The following is a 24,788-nucleotide window of genomic DNA, read 5'->3' as shown; positions in this document are numbered from 1 at the left end:
ACTGGAGATTCAATCCTAGAATCAAAATGATTCCAATCTGTAAAATCTTCCAACAGGCGAATGCTTCACTGTACATATTCAAATCCAAGCTATGAAAAAGAAAAGATGACAATTGTTCATGCAGTGCAATGTGGAAGATCTTGAACAATTGTGCATCAGGCAACATCAGGTACTGCAACTGCAGTCAACTCTGACCTATTTATTCTACCTTATATCTAAATCCACCTCGTTTTGGCTACACACACACAACCAGTCACTCAAAACCACTCACCAGTAAAAAAAAATAACATTTAAACATTAATATTGCACCTAGTGTACCATTTCCATACACACCAGTGTGTATTAGTATCTATCATTACTGGCCCCAATGTTCAACCTGTTTGTTTTTTCCATGCACACCAATTTCCTTCATTATTTTTAATTTCTGAAGACAACGCAAATAGAAACACTTTACCTTGTGTAGGTGTTACTTTGGGCCATTTTACTGTACCGTGGTTGCGTTTCACACTGAAACCGAAAAACAGCGTTTTCATGGAAAACGATACGTTGTTGAGCCGAAAACTGCACACAGACTTCTTAGAATTTCAGATTGTAGTCTTTCTGAGTATATGGACATCGAATTAAGAAGCACTACTTGGAATATATCAGGAATATAACAATGAGACATCTGTGCAACAACCAAACAATGGGTTGCCATAAAACAATGAGTTATTACACCCATATAATATATACATAAATATATATATTACTATTCATTATGGCAGAAAACACTCATTCATTTGTTTTGTTCTGTGCAACATCCAGGAAACAAACGGGTTCCGTTATCCTTTATAACGGCAAGAAACGGCACTTCTATTATCGGTTTCTATTTCAAATGACTCCTTTGATTGTTGCAAAGCGTTGACATGGAAAACTCTTTTCCAAAACGTAACCATGCTCAAAAAGGACCGTCGCAGTGCAGTGTCTACTTGTAAGCTATTACAGCACTTCTTAAACGGTACGGTTTACGTACACCTTTAGCATGCAGTGAATGTTCATATTGCACTCGATCACCAATCACATTAAAACACATTCTGTTTTCAATACACTGAGCAAATTCCTGGCAGTCAGACTTCTGCCACACACTCACACAAACAATATGAGTGGAGGTTTAGGTCAGATTAGTGATCTAGGATATCAATATAGCTGCAAGTTTCCATTTCACAAGTTTTCGATCCTCATTTCCTTTGAAACCCACTGGTTAGTATTGACGTACGAGTACCTGGTTGTGTTTACCAACAATGAAAGTACTTTTGTCCTGTTATGGAAAGAAACCATTTGCAGTGGTTGCTTGTTTCCAGTCAAGCCATCAAACTGAAAGATGGCAATACAAACTGACACGGTTTTAACTTTGGCAGTCAACAACCCTTCTGATTATGACACAACTGTTCTGTTGTACATCAGATTCTATTCTGCAGTGCAGAGAAAAATCTATAACTATGACTGTCATTTAATTTCCTTATTTTAGATCAGCAACTCACAGCCTATTTTCTCTTCGATTTGCATCACAATGCAAATGCTAAATTTTCATATACATTATTAGTTACATGTGCACTACAAGCACTTTCAGGCAGTGGAAATTTTGCACAGTGTTAACACTTGGCAGCATGTACAGTAAGTCACTGCAGCTAATGAGCTTACCATCACAAGCACTTTAAATAGACAAAAGATAGTCAAGTGTCAGTACGGGAATCCCTCAAAGGAAACCTCACACTTTTTCTTTTTTAGACACAAAATGGCATCTAAAGTGCAAACTTGTGGCCAGCTGATTAGATGGTGCTGTTGAACTCTTCACAGGAAAGAGCTGCCTTGGTTGACAAGTCGCTGTGGCTTTAGCACAGATGATGTCATAACGTTGTTTTGTTTTTTTTTTTTGCATCATTTACATGACTGCATTAGGAACGTTCAGTGAGATATACTCTTCCTTTATTTCATCTTTTCAATGGAAAAGGCAATACTGCAGTGCAGGCTATTCCTTACTGACTAAAGAGCTCTGAGGCTCGATTTTCCTACGTTGCCTCCCACATTAAACAATGTGCTTTTCAAACAGATGCCAATTACAACGAGCATGCCGAAGTTCGATTCCTATCTAGAGTGACCTCGCTAAGTGCATGCTCTACGTCATTTAGATACATAATGCAATATTAATGCACATGTATGCAGTTTTGATGGCACAAAATCATACAAAGGTCATGTAATCACTTGTGGCAAACTCTGAATCCTTTGTTTCTTTTTTTTTTTTAGGAGGAAATGGTTATATTATACCTGACATAAGTCACAGGAAATGAGTGGTCATTGTTACACTTTTTTTTTTTTCTGAACATTCAATCAGGCGTGTCTTCAGATGTATTTACTTCCCCTACTTCAGAACAAAACCATGACGCACCTTGACACACTGCCAATATTTCAGGATGAGTTGCAGAAGTGCCAAACTCAGAAAACCTCACCATCATCTTACGTGTAAACTACAGCTACCTCAGGTTGCCCTCGTCATTGCCCGACAACCGCTGACAGCAGGTAATGTCTCACATTAAGCTTGCATTTCCACTGTGATTCAACATTCTCAATAACGCCTATATTTGAGAGGGAAAAAACTAAACTAAACACACATGCAAGAATTAGAGTTATTCACTGGCACATATATACTGTGAGGAAAATAAGTATTTGAACACCCTGCTATTTTGCAAGTTCTCCCACTTAGAAATCATGGAGGGGTCTGAAATTGTCATCGTAGGTGCATGTCCACTGTGAGAGAAAGGTCCACTGTTGGAGCAATCATTAGAAAATGGAAGAAGCTAAACATGACTGTCAATCTCCCTCGGACTGGGGCTCCATGCAAGATCTCACCTCGTGGGGTCTCAATGATCCTAAGGAAGGTGAGAAATCAGGCCAGAACTACACGGGAGGAGCTGGTCAATGACCTGAAAAGAGCGGAGACCACCGTTTCCAAGGTTACTGTTGGTAATACACTAAGACGTCATGGTTTGAAATCATGCATGGCACAGAAGGTCCCCCTGCTTAAACCAGAACATGTCCAGGCACGTCTTAAGTTTGGCAATGACCATTTGGATAATCCAGAGGAGTCATGGGAGAAAGTCATGTGGTCAGATGAGACCAAATCAGAACTTTTGGGTCATAATTCCACTAAACGTGGTGATGAGTACCATCCCAAGAACACCATCCCTACTGTGAAGCATGGGGGTGGTAGTATCATGCTTTGGGGTGTTTTTCTGCACATGGGACGGGGCGACTGCACTGTATTAAGGAGAGGATGACCAGGGCCATGTATTGCGAGATTTTGGGGAACAATCTCCTTCCCTCAGTTAGAGCATTGAAGATGGGTCGAGGCTGGGTCTTCCAACATGACAATGACCCGAAGCACACAGCCAGGATAACCAAGGAGTGGCTCTGTAAGAAGCATATTAAGGTTCTGGCATGGCCTAGCCAGTCTCCAGACCTAAACCCAATAGAGAATCTTTGGAAGGAGCTCAAACTCCGTGTTTCTCAGCGACAGGCCAGAAACCTGACTGATCTAGATAAGATCCGTGTGGAGGAGTGCGCCAAAATCCCTCCTGCAGTGTGTGCAAACCTGGTGAAAAACTACAGGAAACGTTTGACCTTTATAATTGCAAACAAAGGCTACTGTACCAAATATTAACATTGACGTTCTCAGGTGTTCAAATACTTATTTGCAGCTGTATCATACAAAAAAATTGTTAAAAAAAAAATCATACATTGTGATTTCTGGATTTTTTTTTTTTAGATTATGTCTCTCACAGTGGACATGCACCTACGATGACAATTTCAGACCCCTCCATGATTTCTAAGTGGGAGAACTTGCAAAATAGCAGGGTGTTCAAATACTTATTTTCCTCACTGTATGTATAATAAAAAATTATAAAACAGAAAAATAAAAAAATAAAAAACCGGCAAGACTTAAAACATGACAAAGAAAGGTTTGTTTTCATGTGTTTTAATCCAAAGTTGAAGCAGACCAAGACTACAGCAGCTGAACACTGAAAATAAATTTTTGGTTCTGTGCTGCAAAAAAGTTAGCCTGGGACTCATAAATCTCTACATCATGTTCGTCAGGTTTTTACCCCAAAAAAATGTGCTAAAGAAATGAACAAAGGATGAGAATGGCTTACAACTGAATAGCAACGAGATTCAAAAACATACTTCTTTTCACTTCCACACTGGGGGAAAACATGGGTACAGAAATCCTTTGAATTAGTTAGAGGTCCATTGCTTCCACTCGAATACTTTCAATAGATTAACCTGTATCCATATTTTTTACACATAAAATTTGAATAAAAAATGAAAAAGAAAGAAAAAACAAAAAAGGGATGAAATCACCATCCTGCCCATCAGTGCTATAAAAAAAAAAAAAAACAAACAGCAATGCCAGTTTGCTGGGATGTACATATAAAGATTCTTTCTACCACTGTAGTATTTGAGATGCTGCACTGAGTGTGGTTTAAAATCTGACCCCTCCACAAAAGGGCAAATGAAAAAAAAAAAATATTTTTTTACAAAAATACCGGGATAACACTTGATGACAAAATCAAATGATATGGTTCTCTGATTATTATACAAATGGTTTCACATAGCAAGTCTATTCTTAAATGGCTTAGCATGGAAAAATAAACGAAAATGCATAGACACTGGAAAGAACAAAGCTTTGCAACCATCAGTGTCCATTCACAAGACGTTCCCTTATCATACTGATCAATTTCTAAAAGGCGTGTGCATTTAACTGATGAGGGCCAACAACAGTGTAAAACGTACAGTATAATCATAGATCATTTTAAAGAAACACTGACCAAAGCATATAAAATAAAATGGTGGCTATCATGTAGAGCACTAATGAGGCAAACTACAGAACATCCAAACAGGCTGCTTCAAGCATAAAAGCGAGTGTGAATTGGTTAAAACGATGTAGAAAATGTGTCGAAGAGGCGTCTCCTTCTGGAAACAGAATCTGTTTAGTCAGGAGCCAAAATACGTCCCACTGTCAAACCAGCAGAATGACCTCAGCAACACAGGCCACTAAAAACGAAGCTCTGAAAAAAATCCGAACCCTTTGAATGACTGGACCTCAAAAGGCAGTGTGAAACAGGTGTTCCAAGAGCTTTACAGTCAGGAAGAGAGTTCGTCTACATTCGACAAGTCATTTCAAGAGCACGTTCGCTCGGTGTGCACGTCAGTGATATAGTTGCCCTTTCTTTCAGATTAGCCTTTTAAACGCATACAAGTGCAGGGGTGTTTCTGAGAAAGGGGAGTGAGGTGGGGATGGTGGTTGGTGGTGGGGGTGGACGCTTTGTGAGAAAGCTTGCATAAGGCATGAGTTCCTCCGGTAGTTTTATCACAGGCACCTGAGAAACGCACATGCAAACTAAAGAACCCATGAAAATCGAGTGAAACCTTGTTTGCACATGCAGAACAAATGAATAGAAAATTAAATATCAGTGACAAAATGTGCGTGTGATAAATGTACCAATGGCTTTGATTCGAGGAGGGGGGGGGGGGGAATTACAGAACAGAAAAAGCTAAACAATACTTCTGTTCAGTCATCTCTTCACCAATATAACAAAGTGAGGAAACTGTAATATGATCGAGCAACTACAGACTTGTTTGGGAATACATAACTTTTTGGCTTTACAAATGTCTGAATGCCTTTTCATGACACAGAGTGGTTAAACAGATACAAAGACTGAGTAATAAAAAGAATTCTTTAGAAAACCGAAAAAAAAAGAGAAAAAAAATATATATCAGTAAAAGAGATAAGATCGGTTTTAATTTCCATTCCCTCAAACGCTGCCATTTTAAAAATTAATTATTGCTTTCTTATTAAAACCTTTTATGAACCTAAACATATATGGATGCATGTGAGACTAACACTGCCCTCAGCTGTTGGGGGTCTGATTTTCAGCAGCCACGGTAGTACTATTGGCTTTTTTTCTCCTCTTCATAAGCAGTGGATTGGAGGAGTCCTCAATGGTCTTGATTTTGATCTGCTCGTAGTCCACTCTCATGGTGGCCAAGGCACTCGTCATTTCCTCCTGGGGGTGAATTAAAATGTAAAAATCAGTGAGATACCATTAGAAACATACAAGATCACCAAATCTATCGTAAATTCTTATATATACCAAGCACCTGTCCTGTACTATACTTGTATTTTTTTTTCTTTAAATAGCAAAGATTCACCTTGACTTCCTCCCAGACATCTTTCTCCTCTTTCAGAACACGACTGGTGTGCAAGGGCGTCTCTGGCACTTCTATTGATTGCTACATGATCACAGGCACATATTCACACAGCTTCATTCATTTAGTTCAACCACTACACAACACAAATTTGCAAAACTTGGTGCACAGTGTCCTTACATTGATCCAGGGATGATACATGAACTCTGATATGGTCATCCTCATTGAAGGCTCTGTCTTTAGCAACCTCTTGATGAGTTGTTTAGCTTAATTTAAAAAAACAATAATTTGGATGAATTAAAAGCATAGGAAAATCCAAAACAGATAACATCATGACTTTTAACAGCAAACATTTGAGAATAACATGAGAAAGCACACCTTCTTCTGAGACTTCGGACCATTCGGGATTAGGAAACTCGTACTGTCCCATGCGGATCCTTTTCTTCATCCCAGGTGATATGGCCAGGCCGTGATTGGAATAGAAAGGTGGGTACCCACAGAGCCTGTGAAATTTAAAAAGCAACCATGTTAAAATGGACACAAGGGGCTCCACTGTGAATTCAAGGATTCACAAACAAAATTCAACTAAAAACCACAGCAAGTTTAATAGACAAGGGAATGGGGCAGGTTCACTTACAGAATGTACATGATGACACCCAAAGACCACATATCACAGGATTTGTCATATTTTTCTGGACCAAGAACTTCAGGGGCTACAACATGAAAATACAACAGTTACATTTATAAATGAGAAGATACAAGCACCACACATCAACTAAAATGAAAAGCAGGGGTGGGGGTGGAATGGGTGGAGGTGGTTGATGGTTGGGAGGGGCGGGGGACGACACGCACTGTAGTTTAACATGGGTTCTTGAAGACAATGACCCTTACCGACATAATAGGGAGTGTAGCATGGAGTAGCCAAAGAATTGAGTGTGGTCGTCTCTTTGGCAAACCCAAAGTCTGTAAGTTTGAGGACGGCGTTGGGTCGTTTTGAGGTATACAAAAGATTTTCCGGCTAAAAAAAAAATCAAGGGAAGAAACAAACGCTGATCTCCAACCAAACTGACAAAAGATAAATAAATAAATCAGCTAAACTGCTAGTTAAAGGAATTAAAACTCCTACCTTGACATCTCTGTGTGCTATATTGATAGAGTGTAGAAACAGGATGGCTTCTCCAATACTCTTCATGATATCTGAAGCCTCTGAAATGAATTAAACATCAGTTACCAAATTTTATGACTTTCAGTATATGCGGATTTATTAAGAGAGTAAAAAACTATGATATGAACAATGCATTACCTCTCTCTGTGAACGCCTGGTCCCCTCGGTCCTGAATTCGACTGAAAAGCTCCCCACCACCCATACTGCAACATACAAAAATCAACCACTTAGAATATACTGCTCTTTAAACAACATTCGCATTTTTCATGTGTTGAAACTATGTGCTCTTTTGATCTCAGCCTTTTGTTTTTATGGACTAGTCTGACATACGGCTTTTTCGTGGCAATTCTGCCATGAAGTCCAGCATCCTGAAGTCTCCACTTGACTGTTGATGCAAACACTGGTGTTTGACAGGTACTATTTAATGCAGGTGCCAGTTGAGGACCTGCGAGACATTTTTGTCCTAAACACAGTCTCAGATATTTGTCTTCTTGCACAGTTGTGCATCAGGGCCTCTCATTAATTTTTCTCGCATTGAGTAGTCTTTTTTTCTAAAGGACAACAATAGATTGATGGGTCACTAATAAAAGTTCTTTCTTTCTGGCCATTTTGAACCTGTAAACAAAAACAACTGCTGATGTTCAGATACTAAACTAACCTAAAGAATGCCATGCTCCTTTGTTTGCTCCTTTGGTACAACAGTTCTCAGCTGTGCAACACAATTACAAAAAGGTTTTCTTAATCAATTAGCCATATAAAATGATTAAATTGAATTAGCAGCCATACTATTGCTAATAATAGACCTCTATTCAAAAATGTAAATCATTCTTCAAAAATCATCTGACTAACCTTAACGTTTGAGTGAGATATATATATTATATATTATATATATATATATATATATATATATATATATATATATATATATATATATATATATATATATATATTAGTTAGATAGATACACACAGTGGTACCCCGCTTATCGACCGGCTCGGACATCGACCTTTTCGCTTAGCAAACTGTTTTTCACCCACTGAACGACCAAATGCCCGCTTATCGACCTTTTTTTACCCCGACCCACGTGGAGCGAGGGAAAGGATCTTCCCAGTTTTGCCTCAGCCTTCGTGGAGAGAGCATCTATCGTAAATTAAACTTCGGCTTGTGAACAATAAAGTGTTATTTAGCGTTATAAAGTGTTATTTAGCGGTCAATATAACATATATATATATATATATATATACACACACACACACATACACACACACACACAGTGGGTACGGAAAGCATTCAGAGCCCATTTGCTAAAATCATTTAAGTTCATTTTTCTTCCTCATTAATGTGCACATAGCACCCTATATTGACATAAAAACACAATTGTTGACATTGTTGCAGACTTATCAAAAAAGAAAAACTGGACGATCACATGATCCTTAGTATTCAGACCCTTTGCTCAGTATTTAGTAGAAGCACCCTTTTGATCTAATATAGCCATGAGTCTTTTTGGGAAAGATGCAACAAGTTTTTCACACCTGGATTTGGGGATCCTCTGCCATTTCTCCTTCAGATCCTCTCCAGTTCTGTCAGGTTGGATGGTAAACGTTGGTGGACAGCCATTTTTAGGTCTCTCCAGAGATGCCCAATTGGGTTTAAGTCAGGGCTCTGGCTGGGTCATTCAAGAACAGTCACGGAGTTGTTGTGAAGCCACTCCGTTATTTTAGCTGTGTGCTTAGGGTCATTGGCTTGTAGGAAGGTAAACCTTTGGCCCAGTCTGAGGTCCAGAGCACTCTGGCGAAGGTTTTTCGTCCAGGATATCCCTGTACTTGGCCGCATTCATCTTTCCCTCGAATGCAACCAGTCGTGCTTAGAATTAAGGCCAAAAAGTTCTATCTTGGTCTCATCAGACCAGAGAATCTTATTTCTCACCATCTTGGAGTCCTTCAGGTGTGTTTTTAGCAAACTCCATGCAGGCATTCACGTGTCTTGCACTGAGGAAAGGCTTCCGTCGGGCCACTCTGCCATAAAGCCCCGACTGGTGGAGGGCTGCAGTAATGGTTGACTTTCTACAACTTTCTCCCATCTCCCGACTGCATCTCTGGAGCTCAGCCACGGTAATCTTTGGGTTCTTCTTTACCTCTCTCACCAAGGCTCTTCTCCCCCGATAGCTCAGTTTGGCCGGACGGCCAGCTCTAGGAACGGTTCTGGTCGTCCCATTTAAGGATTATGGAGGCCACTGTGCTTTTAGGAACCTTAAGTGCAGCAGAAGTTTTTTTGTGCCTTGCCACAATTCTGTCTCTGAGCTCTTCAGGCAGTTCCTTTGAACTCATGATTCTCAATTGCTCTGACATGCATTGTGATCTGTAAAGTCTTATATAGACAAGTCCAATTGGCAAGTCCAATCAGTATAATCAAACACAGCTGGACTCAAAATGAAGGTGTAGAACCATCTCAAGGATGATCAGAAGAAATGGATAGCACCCGAGTTAAATATAGGAGTGTCACAGCAAAGGGTCTGAATACTTAGGACCATGTGATATTTCAGTTTTTCTTTTTTAATAAATCTGCAAAAATGTCAACAATTCTGTGTTTTTCTGTCAATATGGGGTGCTGTGTGTACATCAATGAGGCAATTATATATATATATATATATATATATATATATATATATATATATATATATATATATATTTATTTATTTATTTACAATTTGGCAGACTAGTAGCAGTCATACACCTGACTTTTAAAGGGAGCTAGTTTAGCGAAACAAATGCACTTTTACTGTCAAAGAGAGATATAATATAAATAATACCCCTTTACTGTTAAAGAGAGACAGTATAGTTGAGTGAAGCCACTTTTACTGTTAAAGGAAGATGGTATATTTAACAATACCATAGCCCTCACTTTCAGAGAACTGATCAAAGCAGACAAGAAAACCTCAGGTAAGCACTGCAAACTATATCCGACACACACCAAAGGGGTGTTTCCTTTGCAACACTTATCCTCGTGTTTATTCATTGCGGTTTTCAGATGATTAAATCACTCTACGGTGGGAGCCCAGGGGTGGTTGGGTGGGCTGCCCTTCTTGGAAGTCTGCCAGTTAAAAAGAAATGAATGAGGTCATCAAGTTTGAGTTCATTGAGAGAGAGAGAGAGAGAGAGAGAGAGAGAGAGAGACAGACAGAAATAGATGACACTACATGCCTGTAAATGACTAACGAATATCAGTAATTTTTTTTTTTTTTTTTTTTTTTAAACCTCTGTAACTTTAAATTACAGATTTCTAAATATATATTAAAAAAGGGGTAAATTCTACTGCATATTTTTTTATTATTATTTTAAGACGACAGATCATTCATTATGGTTTTGCAAACTCTTTTCTCTAAAGCAACAAAGAAAAAAATATCTTAATATCCTTCAAAAAAGTTGCTTTAGATTTACTTATCCTTGATAACGCATGTAGAGTAAGTCTCATTTTCTCCACAAGCAAACTTGAAAACCGATGGTTTCATATGAAATCATTTAGCCCATACAACGGAAGTAATGCATAATATGTGGATACTGATGCACTTTTCTCAAACCTCACAAAAAAAAAAAAAATACCCTGTATAAACCCTATTTCAACACTTTCAGAAGCTACCTCATTTTATTCAGACAGCATAATTTAAAATAGAAAAGAAAGCAAAACACGTGTGGGTAAAATTCAAAATACATAAAATTGCAATAGACAAGCATCTTGTTCTAAGATTTCTCGTGTTCAACAACCCGAAACTCCCTTAAAAAAATACTTACACAAATTCTATTGGACCCTTCAGTGTGTCCCTAACCTGGTCAGCCTGAGTTAATGTTGCACTACTAAATAAAACTAATCAATTGGGTTGCGATTTCCCCCCTAAATGACTAAATTAAAGCAAATCATGAACCACTTGGCTACGGTTCATGGAGGCATGGACTAATTGTTGAAAACAACTGCCTTACATATCATCATCTCTTTGTAATAAAAGATAGGTTTAAGCTGGACATGGACAATCGCACCTTATGAGGTGGTCTACAAATCACAAAGACTATGAACATTATGAACCAAAAGCATATTTTTAAACAAGGAAACAAGACCTGTCCTCAAAACTAGCAAAGCATATGAAGAGAGAATCTGAATACAAGACCCAAGTCTCATTTTGAATTATTTAAAAAATAAAATGACAAAATATATCCAAGGAGCAAGTTTTCACCATGACCAATACATTACTGTGCATAGTCTTAGGCTACCACCAGCTTTGGTGTTGAGATGGCCTTGCTGATGCAAAAAAAAAAAAAAAAAAAAAAAAGAAACAAACAAAAAAAATATTTTATCTGTCAAACTCTGAGATTTGGCATTTTTAATGGAATTGTGTGATTAAAAGTTGGTCTTATTATTCAATTCATTTTTATCTGTACAGTGCTTTTAGCAATGGACATCATCCCAAAGCAGGTTTATCATCAAGCTTCCAATTCATACAACCCTTGTATGTAATGGTCAAATATGTCTTTCACAAAGATGACGTAATGGAGCTTTTTCACAAGTCTATTTCAGAATGAACTTGGAGAGCAAATAAAAGTGTTAGCAATGGCAATAATTATGGTTCCATTTTATTTAGGTATTAAATAACCAGGTTCCTGCTATTGCTCAAAAGTAAGAGGTCACACTAAATATTTCCCTCTCCACAATATAAAAGCTGTTTTTATTTAGATTTAGTTTTTTTGTTTTTAATAGTTCACACTGCATTTCTGTATTTTCTTGCTGTAATCTACTAAAGAGACAAAGAAATGTTTAGGTATGGTTTTTAAACCATTGCGGAAAAAAGAAATCTAATGGTGGCCTAAGACGTTTGCACATTACTTTCAGTATTAGTCACACTGTATAGTTCTACTTGCCATTCATCAGGCGTGTCAAAACTTCAGTGCATTTTTTCACATTTCCTTGCTCAAATCCAACTCCCAAAACTACAACAAATCTTTTTATACTGTTAACTATCAGGTCAAAGCTGGGCACCCACATGCTACTCTACAGCTTTTTTGGGGAGGTGCCTATAGCCTGTATCAAAGATAGAATAAATATAAAGTGGCACACTCAGACTACCGTTTTTGACCACACTTTAAAGCTATTTTCCACATCAAAGGTGTTGTGATGGTATTATAACAAGCTCAAAGAGGAAATCCGTATGTAAGCTCCAAAAAGAGAATGTTTGCAGTTTCCATTTCTACCTGTGTAATGCTTAGTTCCTTTGACCTGCACATTCTGTTCCTGTCAAAGCTTCTGTTTGATTTCTTGTAATCTTTTTGAAGCTGTAATAGATGGCCTCATGGAAGCTTGTTTAAAAAAAAAAAAAAAAAAAAAAAACTGTCTGTTAACCACTGAGGGGTAATCAGACATGTTCTTTTTTTTTTTTTCTTCTTCTGACAGTTTTGCTATATCAAAGCCATACAAACAGTTAAAAGATGCAGTGCATAGCTTTTAACCACATGTGCCACATCCGTTAATTTCACATGAAGAAAAAAAAAAAAATCTCAGTAAACTTCACATGCAATTATATAACTCTATAGTAATACTAGCAGAGATCCCAGAAAAGAAAATCTATGAAACAGAAGAATATATGAAGCATAAGCAAAAAGCCTCAAAAGGAAGCTAAAGTTCACGTGAGCTACTTGTGCTTCGGGGTTTCCAATCCAGTGTGTTCCCTTTATGCTGGGTTTGCATTTATCAGTAAATTTACGATGACTCAGATATATATAGTGGGGATTTAATGAGACATACCCCTGCATGCAATGAGGTAACCACAGAACTCCCACATGTGGTAGGACCTCTCAACTCAGACGGTCAGTCCGCAGATCATGCAGTGATGCCTGGTGATGATGAATCATTGCTTTTTAGAAGAATATCCAGAGGCTTTACGTTATGAAACTTAAACCGTATTACGCTGAGAAAAAAATAAAACCCTTTACTTCAACACTGTTCCGAAAACAGTGCCTAAGTCAGACTAATTAAGCATATCAGAAACACGGTAACTATCCTAAAGAATATGAAAACTAAAAGGACAACAAGATCATTTTTTCTCCTCCAAATTAACCACTGAAAAATATTAGGCCTGAAACAAATTATTTGTGGTTCGTTTAGTCCATTTGACTACACACGGAGCACTGTGTTTCCCTACTGACTATTATTACTGACGTACTACCCGCTAAACTCTGGAGGTCTCATTTATAAACACTTTCTCTGTCGCCAATTTTACTTCTCGCCTTCCGTGTTTCCACAGTGTGCGTACGTAGAGGTAACTTACAGGCGCGAGTTTTCTCCAGTAATGTTTTTTTATATATCACAACCCTTGCGTGGAAAGTGCAGTTACGTTTTGTATTTTTTTTATTTATATATTTGTATTTTAATGTAATATAGCAATTAATTGCACTAAATGGATCTAAAAAGCTTTCACAGATTGCAATTTCAGCAGTTTTCTAAAAAGGAAACAAATTACCAGTCTTATTTCCTCTTGTATATTTATATTTGCTTTTTAATAAAGAAAAAGTATTTCTTATCTGATTACTTGATTATTTTAGTAATAGTGTTCTACTGTATAGTCCATCGATTAATCATTAGCTGCAGCACTAAACAATATGAAAGAAAAGGTTTATTCTGTATTGATTGGTTTGTCTGAAACTCACATTGTCATGTAACAAAAGGCTCACAGAGATTGCAAACTACTTTACTTTTGCCTTTTTTTATTTTTTATTTTTATTTTTTAAATGGTTAGGGTCCCAATATTACCACAAAATCTTTGTCAATTGAGCCATGCATCTCAATCAGTGTAGACCTTCAAAACATGTGACCAGACATGCTTTGGGAATGAATGTTGCATAGAAAGTAAAAGGCAAAGTGTGATGATTGTTTTTCACTTGTCTTCTATAGGGTGGGGGGGTATTGACAAAAGTAAGGCAATACTGAAATAATCTACCGTACAATATGACTTGGTCAGAAGGTTTAAAGTCAACAGTAATGCTGTCTGGCAATATAACATTTAAAAAGGTGTATAAGAAAGAGAGGGAGAGAGAGACAGACAGATATGGTTTGTAAGAATTTCATGTACATGCTATGCATGCTAATTCATCTAAACTTCACAGGCATAAAGGAAAAGGTTTGACTTCCCAGCAGAATATCAAACAATTACACAGAAAAGAAACAGCTAAAGCAGGCAAGAGAAAGAAAATTGAATGTGCATGAAAGACAACCACTTTTTTTTTTTTTTTTTTTTTTTGCTTAAATCAGAAACAGGAAGTTCTACAAGTTTCATGATACACAGCAATTTAAAACTCTTCGTAGTTTAAGGAAAATAACGATAAATATGTCTTGAGTACTGCATGATTTAGAAGAGAAACAAGCATACGTGACAAAACTAATCTTGTTTATTGTGTGCACTATATAGAGAAAGGTTCACACTCTCAGAATGCATGCGTTCTATATGCTAAAACCGAGGGGCCTGTTTTTCCCCCTAGCTCACTTATGCTAACAGCAGTGCCAGATCATGCATTTACAATAAATTGGAGTTTCAGACATCTGCTAGTACTCGTTTTACACAGACTGCAGAGTGAAACCTTCTGACAGCAACATGGCACCAGAAATGAGTTAGTCCGGGATTGATATCAGGTACTTAAATGATTCAATAACAGAAAATTGACTTCGCTGCTTGCTATATGAGACGGAAGTAGCACGCAGGCAATAGGCAATGTAAACTGGAGGAAGAGAGCACGGGGCGAAAAGACCAAGCTGAATCAATATCAATATTTTGCCAGTCAAGAAAGCACTCAAATGTCGTTATTGCGTACTCTCGTGCGAGCACGTTTTGGGTTGGGGATGCACGTCTTCAGCGCCTTCACTCATTGCAACAGAGACATAGGAATGACTGTGGCAGACATATGACTCACCACTCCATGACGATGAGTAAGCACTTGCGACCTTGGTATAGGTTCTCATACACATCTATGATGCGAACGATGTTAGGACAGGGTGAGGCTCGCCAGTGCAATTCTACCTCACGTCTGGCTTTGGGACAGTCCTGCAGCATCTGCAGAAGAGAGGAATCAATCATTTAACGAGTGTGCTTAGAGTTACTGAAACAAACAGACAAACAACAAACCACAGTACATGTGTCAATTGGTTAATCATTTTACAATAAACAATTTGTTGCTGATAGCAAAAAGGTATGCATTCGGTTGCCTGATGGAGAACATAAATGGCACCTCAGTTATTCGAAAAGAGAGTTACAACAGCAACTATTCAATTACTAGAAAAGAAACTGACTGTGCAAACAAGCAACTGAGCATCTATGTTTGCTAGTTTATAGTAGGAAGCGTTGAACTAATTAAAAATATATAGTATTACGGAACAAGTTCAATGTAATCAAATAAGCAAGATTGGATAGAAGATTTTGCTTGACAACGAGCATCATGTGTGTGAACCACAAGACATCTTGAACCCAGACAGTGGCCGGTTTTTAATCTCTGAAAAGTCTTTAGCTGGCTAATTTCACTGTACTAATGCATTGCCTAATAATGTGTACAAAATAAGTAAATGTGCAAAAGACTCCCATTCGCCAGACGCCCAGAAAGCATCCAAATAAATAAGACTAAAATATTACTCATCATGCAGGAATGTAATATTATTTGAGCAATTAGAACAGTTCAGTAAACCTTGTTATAAAATAGCAGGCATTATGAAGCACGTTTCGTTTATAGAGCTGACTAATATGCAAACCTCCCCTAAATAAAAAAACTAATATGTCGAACAGTCAAACATTCCGATTGTGTTGGTTTGGCTCCCTCTTTTGGACACACGTTTTCATTACACAATGTACTTCCCCATAGGGTTGGCCTATGTGTCCTATCTTTGTTTATTTGTTTAAACACCCCCACATTTTCCTTCATTAGGGCCCTTCTGTGATTTCATTAAGAAAGGCAGGGTAGCTCAGAAGAAGAGAAGAAGCAGCCAAACTGTGTACAAGGTTGAGCTAGCAAGCAGCTTGAAAGGTTTCTACTGCTAACTACAATTATGGGATTTGCAACTTCCCCACACCCCAGTCTGTTTCCTTTAAAGATTGCTTATGTCATGTCTAGAGAAACGAATTCCTCGTCTGGATTGATAAATAAACCAATTAAAAATTAAAACGTGGCTATCAAATAAAAAAAAGAAAGCCAATTATCAGATGTATTTGTTTCACACAGATGACATAATCTTCTGACAAATCTTGTAAATGTAAACTGGAGGCCATGACATAAATGATCAATTATTCAAAAGGTTATCATGATGTGAAACCCAGGAAGGTTTTACATACTCAAATTAATTTTATCTCTGACACAGTCTTGAAGACTGTGCATCTGTAAGTAACAATAAAATACAACCCTGATTACTTCGGGACACTGTGTAAAATGTAAACAAAAACAATGCAATTATTTTCAAATCTCATTAACCCATATTTTATTCACAAAAGAACACAACACACACCAAAGGTTTAAACTAAGGAAATGTGGCATTTTGCAATTTTGGATGTGATTGAGATAAAAAGTCTCCAAAAATTTGGGACAGGGACATGTGTTCTAGCTGCCCGACAGTACTGGGTCTTCGTCATATATTTTGTTTCATTATATGCACATGGCGAAAGGTCTGCACTGCAAGCAGGCCAGTTCATCAACCAGACTCTTTTACTACAAAGCCATGCTTTGATTGTCTTGATGAAAATATGCAAGGCCTTTCCTGGAAAAGACCCAGTCTGGGTGGAAGCAAGCATTGCTATAAAACCAAGTATATACCTTTTAGCATAGATGATGTCTCTCCATAAGCACTAATGCACCCCATACCATCAGAGATGCAGGCCTTTGAACCAAGATCTGATGATGGGACAGTTCATCTGCTCTGTAGTTCATGATGAAGGGTCTATGGTTTCCAAAAATAATTTTACATTTCGATTTGTCTGACCACAAAATAATTTTCCACTTTACCCCAGTCCATTTAAAAGAGCTTTTACCCAGAGAAGACTTTCTTGGAACATGTTCACATATGGCTTCCTCTTTAAATGAAAGAGATTTAACCTGCATTTGTGGATGATATGGCGAACAGTCAATGACCTACAGAAATCACTGGCATTAAATATTGATTGATTTTTGCCCTTGTTCAGTTTCTCTAAATCTTTTGTTTATATTATGTATCATTAAGCAGATAATGAAATATTTAATGCATTCACAATTTTATGGTGAGGAACATTATTCTGAGACCACAATTGTAGATGCAATATCTCGTAGGTTGGCCATCTTTACCACTAAGAGACTCTGCCTCTACATGATACTCATCACACCCAATTGTTTTAGTGACCTGTAGAAAATTCACCTCATTTGTTCTTCCAGATGTTTCTTTTTAGCAACACTTTCCCAGCCTGTTGTTGCTTCCGTCCTAATTTTTTGTGCACCAGCCATCAAATTCAAAATGAAAATTTTTCCCCACAAAATTATACATTTCTTCAGATAAAACATTTTAAGTGTTTTCTATTTCTATTACATTCTACAGATTAGTACAGTAACTACTTTCTTGTTTCATTTTGTGAATATCAATATTTGTTTATGTTTTTTTTTCCCTCTCATAAAGCATACATGTTTTAAATAAATAAATAAATAAATAAAAATAAATTAATTAATTAATAAAAAAAAACCCAACCACCAGAAATGCTCGACAGGTACCACTAGGCACTGACTATCGCTGGTTAGCCAATGCATCACTGCAAGCGTAAGCACTGGCAAGCCACGGTGTGTGCTCAACTCATTCTCAAATGACGCAAATGCTTGTATTCGTTGGATACAAATAAAAAGTCCTTGTAAACATCGCCTCAGATGTAGTGTAAACTTGAATGAAATTGGTGCACAGACATGGTGCTAATCAGGATGAGAGCGTTAAGCTGGGAATAACTTGCCCACATGAACTACAAAGTTGCCAGGTTGGATGCAGTTTACAATAAATGTCTCACTAAACGCACCGTATTCATATGAATGCAGTTGCAACACTTCCTGCACTTTATCTTCCATCATGATTGTTATGGGAAAAAAAATCTAATAACCCAAAAGGATATATCATAAGAGATTTTAAATAAGAATCTGGTGCATCCTAAACAGATTTATCCAAATTATACAAAGATGAGAGACAGAACCATCCGAAAGCAATCTATTAAGAGTCCTAAATGCAAGTATGTCGATATCTGTGTTATGTTTCACCTGTTAAGAGGTTTTTTTAAGCAATACACCTGTTTGTTTTTTTTTTTCAAAAAGGTCTTGTACATTGTGCGGTACATTTTGAATTTGATTTAGATACACACATTGACACACTCCCTGATTCTGTCTACCATGAACACTTTTTAAAGCAGCATGGGATTAAGGTTACATAATGACAGCCAAGGGTTTTTTGCTGAATGACAGCTCAATGAAAGTAAGTGAAATTTTATTGAATACATAAATATCTAACTTATGATACAGCGTTCGTATGTCAGTACAGTAGGAAGTACTTGTAAGTAAGCCTTTACCATAATAAGAAAGTGCTCATCCACTGGTGCACACACACGTGCATTTTATACTACACCACGCAGCTATGCATGACAGGCAATGGAAAGAATCTCATAGCACTGGCCTTCACAGGGAATCTCTCTCTCTGACTCGCCAACATAGTGGACTCAGGATTCCTCTTCATGCCCACCACTTATAGCTCTGCCAAGCTTGCCATTCTGTCCAGAAGGGGGTGCTAATATAAAGTAAATCAATCTGTTCAATGCTAATAAAATATTTTGGTTGCCCTTATCCTTTATTATAGTGTTTAAAAATAATAATTATAAATCACGCTCATATAGAAATAGTTATGTTATCATGAACAATTCTGAAATGCACTGTATACTCAAAGTTTGATGAAAATGTACGTCAATCATTGTGTTTGATTTTTAATGCACTCCTATCTTCATTTTGCCAAAACCTTTGTAGAAAATGTAACGTGTATAATATTAACAGCTGACTTTTTATTAAAAAATGTATAATTAAAGGGTGTTATTGGATCATGCTGATCCTATAACACTCTTTATTTAGGCATAAATAAATAAAGTCAGCATCAGCAGTGTGTTGGGTTTTGTGTTTGTGAAATTGTGGCTGATGTCATCCACACACTGCATGACAGGCACTACCAGTCTGTGTGACGGTCTTCCTCTCCCACTCTTCCATTGTCATACAGTGAAAAGCTGCAGTTGTCTTTAACTAGGTGCCACTTCATTAATGCCTTCTCACTAGCTGCATATGGACTGGATGGCAAAAAGGGATAATTTATAAAGGCAACACATACATCCTTTCTGCCTAATAATTCCCTGAAACTAATAATTTTTCTCACTTGCAAATTGGTGCAGAGTACAGGTCAACCGGCAGCAGGAAAAGGTGTGCGTCACAGGTCGTAGGAGTATTTTATATTAACTGCATCGCAATGGTACATTTTAAATTAAATGATAGCCATTAGACCATTTTATATTAAACGCAACAAATAAAAACTGTACCTGCAAGTTATGCAAAGCGGAGCTTGTGTGGCATGGAAGTACCACAGTGATGCACGAGCACATGAAAAGAAAACACACTGGTGTCAGAGATGAAGGCAAAACATCAGCACAGTAAGCAAAAAACTGAATATCCTCCTCATGTAAAAATTGTATAGTTTAATAAAGTGCTATCGTGTAAACTATTTATAACGGAAAAGTCGTACTAGATCCATTCTGGCGTGGCTAGCTAGCATCAAGTTCACAGACACAGTGGTGGATTAAATCTGAAAGCAGCAAATAACAGCAGCGGTAAACTACTACGTTTATAGTCACTGTTGTGGGTTTCAGTGAATGATTATGCATTTGTACACAAATGTATTTTCTGTTCCCTTTTTTTTTTTTATCAATCCTGTTAGTTTGCTGCATTTCTCTATTCCATTCTTTTTTTATAGCATTTGTCCACTACAACAGTTGGATTATGTCTATATTATAGTCTTTAATTATAGTCTACGTTTAAATGCTTGAATATTTAGTTTAATTATATATAATTTATACAGAAAAATATACTTACATATACATATGTAATTCCTATATTAGAATTAGACAGTGGCGGGCCATGCATTCGGTAGCTGGGCCTTCAGTGGGGACTTACCCGACTTAATCCACCTCACATGATTACCACAATCACGTAGCAATTATAGAAACCATCAATACTAAACAAAAACGAAATATAACAACATGGCATTACAGAGAAACAGGCAATGTTGGCTGACCTCTTCTCGGGATGTTTAAGAATTTTTAAGAATGTCTGAGACCAAATCAGTTTCTCTTCCTCCGTTAGCCATTGTTGGCATAAAAAAATCTAACTCTAATGTATTAATGTGTGCAGAGCTACAGACGTGTTTTGCTAGTCGAACTTGTCTGTAACAGTTTGCCTCCGACCAATCAATCAGAGGACGGAAAAATGCTGATGCTATTCCGGGCCTGCTAGCTGTGAAATCTGATTGGTTAAAGAAACAGACCCATTGATAAAATAGTCGACGGTACACTGGCCAGCACTAGTGATTGTGAAGGCCCTGTGCAGATTAGATTGAAATGGCAGCACATAGAGGCTGAAATCTGATTGGACAAAAAAAAAAAAAAACTAACATCCACATACACGTACTGGAGGCAGTGCAGTCAAGAGAAAAGCTACGAAATAAGGAGAATAAACTGTTGGGAATAAATTAATACAATTTTATAGAACAAATATTAGAATTTAGGTTGTAAATGTAAGTCAGTGCTTCTGATAGTGTTTAGGCCAACAGAGAAGACCTTGCTGGCCCTGATGGCCCACTACTGGAATTAGACCACTTACACTGAATACTGCTGGAATAGCAAAATTATGACCCAGAGTACCTCTGGGAATCTCACCAGCATATAATTTTTACTGAATATCTCCAAAGTTTACCTTTCCAAAAGAAATAACCATGTAAAATAAGTCCTGAATTTACATGCTGGCGAAGATGCATTATATTTCGCTATTCTTAACGTTAAAGACTTACCAGGAAGCACTATTTGTTTGTTGTCTTCCATCCTTTCAAAACATTAGAAAAAAAAAATTATAATAATAATTAAAAGGGATTCTTTCAGGAGGTTTTATGTCAATTATTGAGTTCCTGACACATGTACTGCCAATATGTAATGGTCTTGTGACCCAAAGAGCAAACAAGTGCTTGAGAAAGGTTAAATACCGTACTAATATGAAGTGCATTTATGTATTGAGGAGGTCATAGTGTGTGAGTGTGCACATATTCGTATCAGACTATTGCTACTTTAAAGCACAACCACGGAAGACCTGTCTACAGCAGAGCAATATGATTATGAAATGTAAATTGACTGTCAAAATTGGACTTGACTGAAGTGTTAAGAGATCAGATAGCTAATAAAACTGGCAGTGAGAGAAAGGAAGGCAGGTGGTATGGCTCGAACTGAAACGTGAACCGTGTGTCACGTGTGATGTGGTGTGAGAGGGGGGTGGAACCTGGCAGTAAGCCATCACCTATGAATCGAGTGATTTAGTCTAGGCACCTTCCTGTTTCCCAGAGGAAACAAAAATTCTGCCAAAAGACAAATAACAAAACAACACACCCTATCTGTACTGTAACTCAGTTTCAGGGTGTTACCCATCTTCTTAGAGCCTAGGCCACCTTTGTGTAGAACAATCATTCTAATTCTTAAATCCTCAGAGAGTTCTTTGCCATGAGGTGTCACGTTGAAAGTCCAGTGGTATAAGAGAATTGTACTCAAAGCACCAAATTTTAACTGCTTCAACACAAGATACACAAATTTGTATGGTCCTGTTAAGCAAACAAAAACATGAACATAATGAATAGATGTTATAATTTAGGGTGTATTATATTATTATTATATTATATACCAAAAACACGTGTTCCGAATGCAATCCATATTCAGTGGCAGACCACAAGCAGCTTTAGTCTCCGCCTCCCACTTTGAGAGCATTTGTTTGAAATATTATTATTATTAAACTTGAAAACACAACACACAATGATCCTGACAATTCCACATATCGAGGGAGTGAATGAATGATGGATGGAAGAAATGAAGACATTTGTTAAAGTATGCTGAAACACGTTGCGCAGAACGTAGGATCTAACCAAAGCAAACTATTGAATTGTTTTTATTATTTATTCCGTTTTATTTAATCAGTTTTATTTGTGCCAATTTAATTGATGACAATTTAATTAACAAAAAATGTGTATTGCATTATTTAGATTTAGACAAATTTATTAAATATAAAAAAATATTAATATTTCACCAGACAGGCATTTTATTTAAAATTGTTTTAGAAATGAATTTCAAAATTTCTATAACATTGAACCAAGAATAAAAATATTATGCACTGTTACACCCATGTATATATTACAAAAGTTTTTTATTATACACATTATATACACACACAAAATATATAACCACAAGAAGGGCTTAAAGAACTCTCAGTCTTATTTCTATTAAAATATGCATGCCCTTAGGATAACAACTCAATTGTGTTCATGCTCTGGGTGATGCGATTTGGATTGAATTACCGACAAACACCTGACACATTTTTGAATCATTTTTTAAATGTGAGACATGTCCAAGAAACATGAACCATGAGCTCTGAACCAAGGCTCCGCTTTGAATTTTATATGACAAGTTTTAAACACAAGCCTTTTCAGTATTCATATTTCAATAGTAGAGTTCATGAATTAATTCAGGAAGCAGGCTGTGTTGGGCACATGGCCCAAGAGGTTGACACATGGTTTACAAACACTGGTAAATTATTTTAGGGAAAAAATGCTGTCCGGAACCCAAAGTAAATGTTTGACTGATTTCCTGCAGTATTGTTAATTAAGGACTGGATGTACCGAGTTGCTTCTCTTGAAAGCAGATCTATAAATGAAATAGTCATAGAATTCACTATGCTCAGACATACAAAAGAATGACTGCCATGTTTTCAAATATAAAACCAAAAGAAAAACCAACTTAAGACTGCAAATGTGAAAGCACTCTTAATGACTAGGATGCTTCAGTTGTCTAAACTTGAATCATGACCCTACTGAATCCCTACTGAACACCTTCAAGAAGAACTAAGCGTGCACTGGACCTTCTCGCCTGAAATCATTGTCTGTTCTTGCTAATGCTGAACAGGCAAATCTAGTAAAAAAAATCTGGTGAAAAACCCAGAAAGACTGAGGCTAAATCTGTGATGGTGTGTGATGGTCAGATGTCCACAAACTTCTAGCCTATGACAAAAACTGAGTAATCTTACATATACGGCACATTGACTCACAAAAAAAATTAACCAGACATGTACGTCCAACTAAATGCCCTCATCACACATAAGATCATACCGGATGCAGTACTGTCCAAACCCAAGTAGATTAACCCCACCCCCCCCAAAAAAAGAGGGGCTTTTTTGGCCTCAGACGCTAGCAGATCTGCAGACAATCTCTGGCCCATCTGCTGCCCGAGCCCTTTTAGAAGCAAGTCATGTGCTCAGTGGGAGGATGGCAGATGTGGCCCATTCACCTTCCAGAGGCTCAGCACAAAGAAGTCCTTCGATGGTTTCACAAAAGAAGCAGGGTGAGGGGCTTCAGGAGGACGGAAGAGGGGGAGAGACATGGCATATTCCACCTGCTTCTGTTTATAGAGGTTGGAGACAACAGGCTGGGGTGGGTGTGCCAAACTTCTTGTGCTGGTTTTATAACCCTTGGTTTTAAATCCTCCATATTGGTGATCAATGTGTACGCAAGTGTGCACTCTACTGATAAAGCTGTTGATCGGAACACTGTGCATATTGAAGCACGCGTTTAAGTTTGTGCCTTGATCTAATTAAAGACATCTGTCAGGAAAACCAATGCTAAAGCAGAAGGCGGCCTAGGGCCTGTAACTAATATTCATTAATTTCCCTTGTTCTACTTGAAAAGTAATAGGTAAGGTCTAATTTTTTTTTTCCCCCATTGAAAAACCTGTACAATATTTGAGAGACCAATCAACAATAGGACATGAGTATAGATTCTTCAGCCATGTAACTTATCTAAAGACATTAGGAGTAGTTATTTATTGCGATGACTCAGCAATTCCTCCCACACAAATGCAGGGAACACACTGTAACCACCACTGAACTGTTCCAAGAGGACTCCAGTGATGTAAGCGCAGTTCCCGGTCAAGCAATTTAGCTTCATTTATGTTTCAGAATGCCTCATGGTAGAGAAATACAATCCCTGTTCCTGGTGTTTTTCTGTGCACGTGTCTATCACTAGGCTAATGCCT

The 24,788-nt window shown here is 37.5% G+C and overlaps 1 protein-coding gene across 2 annotated transcripts in view; it reads right to left on the bottom strand.

The window, feature by feature from the left end:
- Positions 1 to 3,996: 3,996 nt before the first annotated feature.
- The window catches only part of mapkapk2a (MAPK activated protein kinase 2a), a 33,781-nt gene continuing 12,989 nt past the window's right edge, over positions 3,997 to 24,788 (bottom strand). For both annotated transcript variants that reach the window (XM_046875715.1, XM_046875716.1), the window contains 9 exons: positions 15,355 to 15,494; positions 7,547 to 7,611; positions 7,370 to 7,449; positions 7,135 to 7,261; positions 6,881 to 6,956; positions 6,622 to 6,746; positions 6,424 to 6,509; positions 6,247 to 6,327; positions 3,997 to 6,101 (listed from right to left, as the gene is read on the bottom strand). In XM_046875715.1, the coding sequence (XP_046731671.1) occupies positions 5,946 to 6,101; positions 6,247 to 6,327; positions 6,424 to 6,509; positions 6,622 to 6,746; positions 6,881 to 6,956; positions 7,135 to 7,261; positions 7,370 to 7,449; positions 7,547 to 7,611; positions 15,355 to 15,494 (936 nt within the window). In that variant the 3' untranslated portion in view covers positions 3,997 to 5,945. The remainder of the gene's footprint in view (positions 6,102 to 6,246; positions 6,328 to 6,423; positions 6,510 to 6,621; positions 6,747 to 6,880; positions 6,957 to 7,134; positions 7,262 to 7,369; positions 7,450 to 7,546; positions 7,612 to 15,354; positions 15,495 to 24,788) is intronic.

This window comes from Silurus meridionalis, chromosome 19, assembly GCF_014805685.1.
Source record: "Silurus meridionalis isolate SWU-2019-XX chromosome 19, ASM1480568v1, whole genome shotgun sequence".
Lineage (NCBI taxonomy): Eukaryota > Metazoa > Chordata > Actinopteri > Siluriformes > Siluridae > Silurus > Silurus meridionalis.
This window is presented reverse-complemented; position numbering and strand designations above follow the sequence as displayed.